Source organism: Schistosoma mansoni, chromosome 2 (genome assembly GCF_000237925.1).
Source record: "Schistosoma mansoni strain Puerto Rico chromosome 2, complete genome".
NCBI lineage: Eukaryota > Metazoa > Platyhelminthes > Trematoda > Strigeidida > Schistosomatidae > Schistosoma > Schistosoma mansoni.
The window spans coordinates 13,449,573-13,460,491 of record NC_031496.1 but is presented as its reverse complement, the minus strand read 5'-3'; the positions used below and the strand labels follow the sequence as shown (position 1 = coordinate 13,460,491).

At 33.3% G+C, this 10,919-nt stretch overlaps 1 protein-coding gene across 1 annotated transcript in view; it reads right to left on the bottom strand.

Moving 5' to 3' along the window:
* Window positions 1–936: 936 nt before the first annotated feature.
* The window catches only part of Smp_212360 (hypothetical protein), a gene marked incomplete at both ends in the record, with an annotated part of 59,706 nt that continues 49,723 nt past the window's right edge, over window positions 937–10,919 (bottom strand). Inside the window, 4 exons of the mRNA XM_018795752.1 lie at window positions 937–1,092; window positions 1,331–1,589; window positions 5,772–6,412; window positions 8,558–9,367. Of these exons, the coding sequence (XP_018650033.1) occupies window positions 937–1,092; window positions 1,331–1,589; window positions 5,772–6,412; window positions 8,558–9,367 (1,866 nt within the window). The remainder of the gene's footprint in view (window positions 1,093–1,330; window positions 1,590–5,771; window positions 6,413–8,557; window positions 9,368–10,919) is intronic.

The following is a 10,919-nucleotide window of genomic DNA, read 5'->3' as shown; positions in this document are numbered from 1 at the left end:
TATACTTGAGATAAATATTTAGTTTTGTGAGGATGCTTTTTTTGTCTTCATAATTTATATTTTGTAATCTAAATGATAGTTACTCAGGTACTTCTGTTTGAATTCACCATTTCTATGAGATTAATTAAGATAGTTACCAAGTTGATTGGTGATGTATATACACACACAACTATCTTCGTCAAAAATAGATCCTTATTTCCACGCGCGTTCAATTTCTCAAGTCAGCTGCTGTTCCATTCCGTAAAATAAAGTTGTTGCTCGTTGACTAGCGGTCGGTTTAATCATTCACATTCTTACAAACTTCGAAAAAGGATGTTCGATGACGCGAATCTATCCCAATTATGTGCGCTTACAGAGATTTAAAATTTCAAGTTCATCAGTTAGAGCGATGATCTTTATTTCTATAATAATAAAGAACTAACTTAATCAACTTAAGGATAGTGTATATTTTTGTTGAGATGAAAAGATGATCAACATTATTATTATGAGTGTAGAAAAAAAGGAAAAAGAAAAGAATTTATAATAAATCTAGGAAAAGCGAAGGGCGAATTGAACAAAATATGGATTTTAATAATAAATGTTAAGTAATATTAATAGTGAGTGTGTCCATTTCCTGATAAAGAAGACAATAATAATTACAATATACCCTTACGTAGAAACGAATTCGCTCACTGGAATGAAAAAACCAATAGGAAAATATTACAAAACAATACAGTAGATTAACCGTTATTAAACATGTAAACAACGTAAATTATCACAGTTCCAAAAGGTTAAAAACGCCAAGATTTTTTGATAATTGTATGATAAATCAAATGAAGTACTGACTGATTATCTTACTTACATTCAGAAATTAATAAACATAGTACTGACTAGTTAGTTAGGTTTTAAGTAAGAAAAATAAAAGATACATTCAAAATTGTTTGGTGATGATAATCATTAAGGTACGTGTTTAGTTTGAGTATCTGGACAATTCGTGTCTGTATTTGTCGGAGTCTTCACATTCATACTTGTCTTAATATTATCCTCCAAGTTAGATGGTGGGAATTCTAGAAGTTCTATACCCTGTTGTACTTGTGTTAATGTCTGTTGCATCTAAAATTTAACGAAAAAATGTAAGTACACAAAAAAAATTTGATAGATCAATTATGTCATTTATTCTGTGAAACTGTTGTATAACTTATATGTGAAAGTTATATTTGAAATAATCTCAGCGATTGAAATCTAAATAATTCCAACGTTTCGTCCAGCAAATTTGCTGTAACTAACAAGATAAATTTGTCACCGAGACTAATATATATATAGGATCGAAGTAATATCAATAATCTCTTACCTGTATAAGTGTTTTAGATAACAGGTGTATGAGGTCCTTCATCACTTTTAATCGTGTTCTTGCCCATTCAGGTGATTTTGAAGCTAAATGATCCTTGTAAATTGGTATAGATCCTCGATCCTCTTGTGGCGATGTTCCGAACAGATCCTGAAAATGATTCCGGTCACGGGCTGATAAAGGAGGAAATTGTTCTGCTAGTTTTTCTAAAACTACTAGCCGATTATATACCATTGATAAGAATAAGCAAAGTAATAAACCTCTGTGGAAGACAAAATTCAACAAGGAAAATTTAATACCTGATTTCAGAAAATTAATAGTATGGAAATACATATATAGTTTTGGGCAAAATCTTAAAATGAACTGACAAATTAAGTATTATTGAGTGTGAGGAAAATTATTGCTCTAAATCTCTATACTTAATTAGTGGCAACTTGGACCGATGCATATTTGTGCCTGGTCCTGCGTCGTAGCTGACTGACTGATTTAATCAGTCAGACAAACGAGTTTGAATACAAATTGAGAAAATGAACATCTATTTCTGATTAATTGTGATCTCGTAAAAGCAGCTTTGTTATCTCAATGAAATTAAAGTTGGTTTACTACTATGAATCTTTGTCTATTGCTTTGTGACCCCTGAATTTATAAGTACACTGAAATATGCTTCGAGTAAGTACAGTCTTGTGAAATGCAAATACAACAATCTGGCGATTGTCGATTCATGGGCATAGTAGTTTTTACAAGGTATGATAAACCGATTTCAAAAGTCTAACGTAATGAAATATTCCTCACTTATTGAGTTCATAACGAACAGTCACAAAAACTTATGCGGCTCTTTCAATTAAGTATTCTGTGGACTGGTGTGTTCATTGATAAAAATGGCTGTATGTATGAGAAGGGAAACATTGAATATAGTGGATAGAAACTGACTTGAAATATGGAGTAAAAGAAGTGGAATTTAGTTTATGATACAGTATTGACTAAATAGTCCTATGAAAAAGCTTATCAGTCGAATTATCTAAAAATAGTGTTATGACTTTCTAAAAGAAGGCCGTTGCCAATTCTGTTATATCCCCCGGTGAATTACGAATGGTAACTTTTAGGTCTATTTTATGGATCAATGTAATATGCCTATTTCCTATTGTACAATTATTACGTAACTGAACTATTCATATTCGTATTTCTCTTATCATTAGCTTTATTTTGACCTTGACTTATTATCATACGATTCTTGAGTTATAATCAGTTTATTGATTACTTTGGTTTGTATAAAAACCCAGTGTGTTTGTAAATAATGATTCATATTGTCGAGGCTGTTATTTGTGTTCTGCACTCAACTGGCTGGGCTAGGCAGATAGGAAGGACCGAATAGTAATCAAGACTGCTCGTACGATTTCAAGTATCATTTGCGTTCGATCAATAAATTCACTCCTCTCTAATTGGGCCGTTCATATACCAAGTAATCGATATAACAACGGGCAACTTATACGTTATAACAGTGGCGACGGGGATTTTGGTACGCAAAAGAAAAAAATACAACAATTGTCGTCGGGGATTCTGGCAAAAAGAAATACAGCAATCGAGACGTGATTTTGGAATCAAACAAGCTGAAATAATTGCCGGCGAATCTTTGGAGTTATTATTATTATCAGTAGAAAAAAAATGACGATTTCTCTAGAACAGGCGCTGATAATATTAGAGCACCGGCAACAGCAGATGCTAGCCTTCCAGCAGCAACTATTTGAAACAGTTTTGGACAAGTTTTTCACTAAACAAAATATTTCAGGAAATAAATTATTTATTTGTAATGCAGATAATGGTGCAAAAATGGCCGTCTCAGAAGAACGCCCAGTTGAGGGTTCAACTCCCTTCATATCTGATGAAAAAGGCGAAATGGCATCAGATGACAAAGAAAAGGAAGGTTCCGCAGACAAAGCCCTGAGCCCAGAGTCTAATGAAGCACCATTGAACCCGCCGATCTCTGAAGACAAACTTCAGTCAGAACTAAACTACGGGTTACATGATATCGGTCAAGAAAGCTGGAATGACGCACATCCAGAAAAAGACTGGAACAGTACAGTAATCCAAATTGTGCCAGATATAATTCAAAATCATCGGGAGATAAAAGCTTATAATGAATCAGCTTCATGTCCAATTTCTCATGTCAAATTATCAGATATGGGTTCGCTTAATGGTGCACATAATTTTGATGAAAATTCTTATGAAGATGAGAAAAATAAGTCGGTCGAATCAAATGGTGATCAAAAACCTAATGCAATTTTATTAGATGATGATTCCCCTAGTTATCTAATAACCTCTAGTGAAAATCTTAATGAATTTGATAGAAATGTTTCAGAAGAGCCAAATTCTGATGACCTAAAGTCAAGTGTCGCTCACTATCATTTAGTCATCCCCAGTGGATTCTCTATTCAATGCGAGAAATATGTTCTAAATAAAGTCACATTAATTGTAATTTGGGGATATGAGGATCCGACATTGTTTCGTGGGGGAGGATGAAGTCGGCAAATGCAGTTTGGATACCTACCCCGAATCTTCAAAAAAAGGGGAGGTGTTGGGATGACCCTGCATTTTTCTCGCAAGTGACATAACAAGCTCAGGGGTCATCAAGGAGCATTTCAACCAATCAGCGATTAATTAGAAGTTGTGTGAAGTTATGTTACTAAAATAACGAGAATGAAAAAGTCATATGTGGAGATCCTGATTGGCTGATTAATATACTGCTACTATGTTTAGCGGTATTCTAGAATTTTCGGTAAAACTCAAGGACTCTTAAATTACTATAAAATCCCTATATTTTCTGTACATAAATGAACCCTGTAGTAAAGTGCTTCCCACACACTTTGTGCCTTTTCTCTGGTCTTCAAGTCGGTGTATAGTTCTAGCTCGGGGGTACGGAACTAGCTTAGGGAAGCGAATATAGCGTTCACACTCGGCCAGACGTAACAAATTCGTTATGATTTTATGTCCGGCTTTTATCACGTGAGTTATCCACCAGTCGGAATACAACTTGTCTCATTTTAACACTGTGCCAAATCAATGACGTTCAACCGGTATGAGCAGTCTAGCGTCCTTATTGGTCCCTTGTCCACCTAGCCCTTCCAATCGAGTCCGGAACACCAATTGCAGCTTCTGCTATGCGAATCATTTATTTCAAGCATACTCAGTTTATATACCTGACAAACAGACCACATCACACCATAAAATAGAAAATAATATTTGTACAAGATCAAGCTAAATATGGCTGTGAACGTGAGAAACTAATCAATAAACTGAGTATAATTTAGGACCAGTAAATCGTATAACAATAATTCATAGGTCACAGTGAGGCTTATAATAAGATGAATATAGATATACATAATCTAATCACTCAATAGTTAAACAATAAGAATATATGTAGAATAATCATCCATTATTAGGTCTCGGAAGTTACCCATACTCATGTCTTCGCTAGGATATAACAAATAGTCTTTTTATTTAACTTGCGTTTGGATATACACAATAATACTGAATTCTAATCAAATAAAGAATTTTTCACAACTGGTACAGGGGTTACATAGTCTGTTGATGTATCTGTTATAATGCGAAATATAGCGTATTGCGATAGGACTACGCGAAATTCTACCGATTGACCAAATTCAGATATCCTAGTTCGACCCCAATACTGTTCCCCAACTCCAATAAATCAGAACACAGCCGTTAAATGAGAATTGTTTATGGGGTCAGCAGCAGAACAAAAATGGTTTACAGACAAGGCATATTTATACAGTTACGATGACTATTAACAGTAACCAATGGAAAGGAAGGACACGTAAAGGTTATAATTAGGACGACTCAAAATTGACCAATAGGGAAGCGACACATGAAAGTCATAGTTAGGACACTGTAAATAATGGCCAATAGGAAATAGCATGCGAATTATGTGAAGAGTCTGAAAACATACCATTTTGCATTCGAGATAATTTTTGGGATATTCTTGTAAATATCCTAACAGTATCTACGATTCATTGAAACAATATACTGATCGACTACTACTACTACGTATCTTCCATTCATATGTGGCGTATTAATCGATTCAGCCATTCGAACAATGAATTATCTGTCATAGAGCAGTACTTCGTATCAAACAACTACTAAGTAGGTGTTTATGTACTCTTTTTTGAGTTACACTTTATGTGGGATAGTGATGTGGCGAGGTTAGAGCCTGCAAGTTTCTGATTAAGAGATGAGTGTTTCAATCATTAATTTACTGCTCTAGTCATTAGCTCATGAATAACTCAGATATTTTACTGGTAATTGAGAAAAGAATCCGTGTGGGGAATAATTGCAACAAAATAATGAACCTCTTTCTTTGGTCAATAATTTATTGGGAAACTCTCGAAGTGAATTTAACACAAAAAAATACTTGCGCAAAAAGACCACTTACATAATAACTAGTAATAACCAAGCGCGATCTGGACGCATAAATAAGTAAGTCATGTCACCAGATCCGAATAGTGTAGTTTTATTTTGTTTTTTAACATTTGTATTATCATTTATACAGCTGTTGAATATAGATGATTTTGCTTGATCAGAATATCGTGATGCAGGAACTTTATTACTATTTACATTGCCTGTAAAGAATGCATCAGCTTTATTAAGTTTACGATTATTCTGATTGCCATTAACACTTTGAATTAATAGTGAATTATTTTGAATATTTGATGGATTTAACGGAGGAGTAATATTGTTTAAATATCCTCTCTGTTGTGTTAACCAACCACCAGTTAGACGTTCTTCTAAGGATAAATTTGTAGCGAATTCTTTTAATTTAATAGTTATTGTATCAAAGAAATCCGAAAGACCAGAATGACAAGTGTTTTCTATGATACTTTTTGCGCCAAAAAAGACTGGTTTCTCATAAATAACCTGTGAGCTAACGTGTAATCGGCTAGTTGTACGATTTACATATAATAAACAATAACGACTAACTACATAGAAACAATTACTTAGTGGTACAGCATGATTTGTAACTTTAGCATCAATGATATATCTTTTCCCAGATATGGATTCACTTGGGAGAAGAGTCTGAAATTCACAAGAAAAAGTAAGAGTTTTTGAATATTTAACTTTTGCGTTAATTTATCTAAAATTGAACAAGAGAAAAGGTATCAGTTGAGTAAAAAGACGTGAAAGAATAATACAAAGTCAAAATGAACACTACCGACATATATATTGCTATTTATAATATCTTTAGTTAGGAAGGCAAATAATTACATTTGAAAGGAACATACAAAAAAGAATTATTAACAGAGTTCTTTTCTGTACAATAAACAAATGCATCCAACGCAAAATGCATGAATTCTAACCATAGACTATATATTTGTATGATGTTAACCAACACCGTTGATCAATATGAATGGCCAAAACAAACTGTGCTATGAAATTAAATACACATTACAAATAATTAATCGATGTTTGTTAAAACTAACATAATCTATGCGGATTTTGGTATCAGAAAATTAATCACGTACACGATTTAATTCAAACATTCATTCATAGAGAATATAACCATAGTAAATGATAATAACCTCAAATGGTAAAGATTTAAACAAATGATTACAAATATATTCTAAAAAGCCGAAAGTTCTCAATTATTATCAGACCCTAAACTGTATATTTTCCTAATTGTCAATGAAGTTAAGGCGATTATAGTAAGAGCCTAGTTCGCAAGTATCATTAATCTTCGCAGGGGAGAAGGCTTGTAAAATGTATATTCAAACAGATGAAAAAACTTGAAAATAATCACTAAGCTTTGACAAATAATGACTATTTTAGTAAAAAAAATCAACCAACAATACACTGGAATTGAAATAATCTTACTATTAAATGTTTACATTGACGATAAAATGCAACTGTATGTAAAATTAAAATTATTGAACTGTCAGACATAACATCGCCTAGGTGGAATGTGCAATGAGTCAATGAAACACGACACTGCACTGTTACTTTCTTTTTTTTCAACTCAGTTAAATTTATGTCCATATTGATAAAATAAATAATGAAAGTCTGGTTATTTGTTCGATTGCCACAAGATGTTTTTGTAAGGCAGTTCTTCCCCTAAAATTGGTTTCATACGCCCAAGGGTTTTGGCCTCTGCCAAGAACGTATACCTGGCGAAAGCGATTTTACAAAGGTGAGAGACTGAAAAGCAAACGTCTAAGGCTCGAACTCCGCTTTTAAATATGGATAGTTTACCTAGGAGAGCTAGAGAATCATTATTCCAAGCTGACGATGTACATAGAATCTAGAAATGAAGAATAGTCTACTTACCTATTTAGACCACTGGCTACCATGGGAGTGCATCTTATGAAGTTGCTTAGTCTCCTTGTGTATTATAATCTTGTTTCAGAGCTTATAAGATTATTTTCAAAAGAAAACGACTTACTTCAATCTGGGCCTTAAGATATTAATCTTGGAGTTCGCACACAAGAATGAATGCGAAGCATGAAGTCATTAACTTATTGTTATTTGTATGAGTAATAGGAGAACAATAAAAGCTTCTAAAGTGGATCCAACATTCTTTATTGAGACAACTTATGTGATAGTCTGAATTATACAACAAAAAGGAACCTGTTACTTTATTCCCTAAAAGTTCACATTACCTTTTAAGAGCTTAAAAGACATAATCATATAATCCAAAGAGATGGTGAACTACCTGAGAATTAACCTACATATATATATATATATATATATATATATATATAGCCTAGAAACGAGCTTATTCATTAACATGTGTATCTACTTTCAAATAGAATAAAAACTATACATCCTAGTAGATAAAGTATCGCAAACGTTTTATCTGGTAATGGAAACTATATACACAACCAACAAAATATTCGCTTCCTTCTAGCACTACTTGTTATTAGTAAGTAGCATGATATTTATTTACACAAAAAGATCCGACAGCAGACAATGTTCACCTACTTTCACAACAACTCGAAGGAGACTACAATAGCAGGTTAAAAAGAGAAATCTATCGTTACAACTTTTATGTCTTTTTATAAATAAATAATTTGTCATAGGATTTTGGAAAAAGAGCATGCTACTTAAGTAGATAAATAGCATAATTAAATAGGAGACGGTCAATAAACATCTTTGATTTAGCAAGAATTACTAAGCTTTACTTAAAAAGTTGTCAAAATATTAAGAAATAAATTGTAAAATAATTACCTGTTGTTCCACTGCAGTGCATGTTCTTGGGCCAAGTTTCTGTTTTAATGTCAGTGTATAGGTAATAGTTCGTTCAATTTTACTAGAAGTTTCTAACTGATTTAGACATTCTGAGGGACTAGACCACTTGAATACTGGCCATGGAGATTGAATCATTCCAAATGTACCACGATGTTCACTGAATCGCGAGAAGAATTCCGAATCCGTAAAAATACATCGAAATAAAGCGTTAACATTCAGTGGAATGTCAGTGTTTGCATACACTCTACCTGGATGATCGTGACCTGGACCACATGTGATAGGAGGTTCCACAGAACTTACTACGGATGTATCTGGAGGTGATGGATCGTGAGTACTTAAGTAATTAGGTTGCATTAGTTTCGAATTAGATACTTCATCATGATGGTGAGATCCGAGACGCTTTTTTCGTGTACGTTTCTTTTTCTCTTTCACAGATTTATGAGGCACTTGAAAACTATCTGACATAACTTCATTAGGTGTAGTTCCTGATGTTAAATGACATTTAACTTCAGGGGTCGTACAACGTTTGATAGTGTTTAGTTGTTGAGACTTTGGTTCATCCCCAATTGTACTGAAGTGACTTGGATCTGAAAAGGATGGAACACGTTTAAAAGGAATATCAGCATCGGATACAACTTTTAATTCATCATCCGTAGTTCCTAGTACTGAACATTTAGAAGAGCGATCGAGATTAACTGGTTGATCCGAATGGCACACATCTTCAAGCGAAGCCGACTTCGATCGACCAGTGAGTTGTGAAGACAGAGATGAATCGGATAAAGTTCGTGGCTGTTTGTGATGAATACAAAAAGAAAAGTGGTATATATATATATATATATATACGAAAAGGATCATAATGGTGATCATGATTTGTAATGAAGCAAATACAACTGAGTACAAAAATCCAAGTTTGAAAATTAATGGTTTTCAGTAGATTTAAAAGTGGTTCTCAAAACAAGTAAATTTCGCTTGATTATCGGTTGAGAGATTGCAACAGTTATTGTTCAACCACTGAAATCTACCGCCATTATGGGATCGGAACATGAAAAATGTTTAGATAGCTTGGTGGAGTATGAGCAGGTGAAACGAATCTTAAATATTTTGATTCTCAATCTTAATAGAGAAAGATTCTACACTAATTCGGTGGTTTTTCTCTCGTAGTAGAGGCTTCTGTTTATTCATGTGGTTAAAACTTATGGCAATATGAAAATTTTATGTTGAGATAAATATCAAGCGAAAGTGAGCGTTCGGAACGGTCTTATCGGAAATGATTGTTTATACTTCTGCTATATAATTATTAAACACCCAAACGGTTCTTGTACATGCAACCTTTTGTTTGACAAAGAAATTGTTTTAATTTTTATCTTTCTTAAATTATTGTTAACTTATTACGGAAACATCATTCAGTTCTCTTCTATTTATGACGGAGTCATGCCAAAATTGTAATTTCTTAATCCTGTTGATGTGTGGTCAGGATTTCGCTCCATATTATTGTATGAGTGATTCGAATGGTATGATTAAAAGTCGTGTGGTTGCTGAAATGTTCTCTATTTTGGTTATCGAGAGAGCAGGCGCGGGAAACTGCATTCTAAATCAATAGTCACCTAGTGTTACTCTCGGCTATTATGTCACATTTAGCACGTCACTGATTAGCCCAAGGTCACTGGTACCAGATAAGCAGTCTAAGCGAATTATCAGTATTCCAAACAGATCAGTACAACTACTCTCTCATCTGAAGGTTCAAAATCACGGGCCCCATATAACTAAACAAGAAAGTCTGTTTATTTTCACGGATACATCCAACACGTGTGGTTTGATGCGTTAATAAAATTATGAGAATGAACTACAAATCGCTGAATTTAAATATCTTAAAAAATCCTTCATAATTATCTTCTGTCCTAGATAACATATTCATTTTTAGATTTGGTAAGTTCTAAATTTGATAACAAGAGTATTAGTAATAGTACCTAATTAAGACTAAATTTTCTAAGGAGAGGACCTAATATAGGCTTGAAACTGTGTATTTTCGACTAGGGTCGTTATCATGCTACAGGTTTAATAAATAATCACTTGTACAAGTTTTGATGATCTTACTTAGCATAGTCGGAATTGCAGTGGTTCCTTAATTTACAAGTATATATAATAATCGAATCTGACATAACAATTAGCAACGACCAGTCAAAACATAAACCTTATATTGATTTATAAGAATTCGATTAACAATTGATCAATTATCATTTCAATTCAGATGAATAGGGACTTTCAATAGTTTTAAAAAAAATTTTTATTTGATATCATTCCCTGATAATGAAAAAAAACTATCCATAAACTGATTATGATT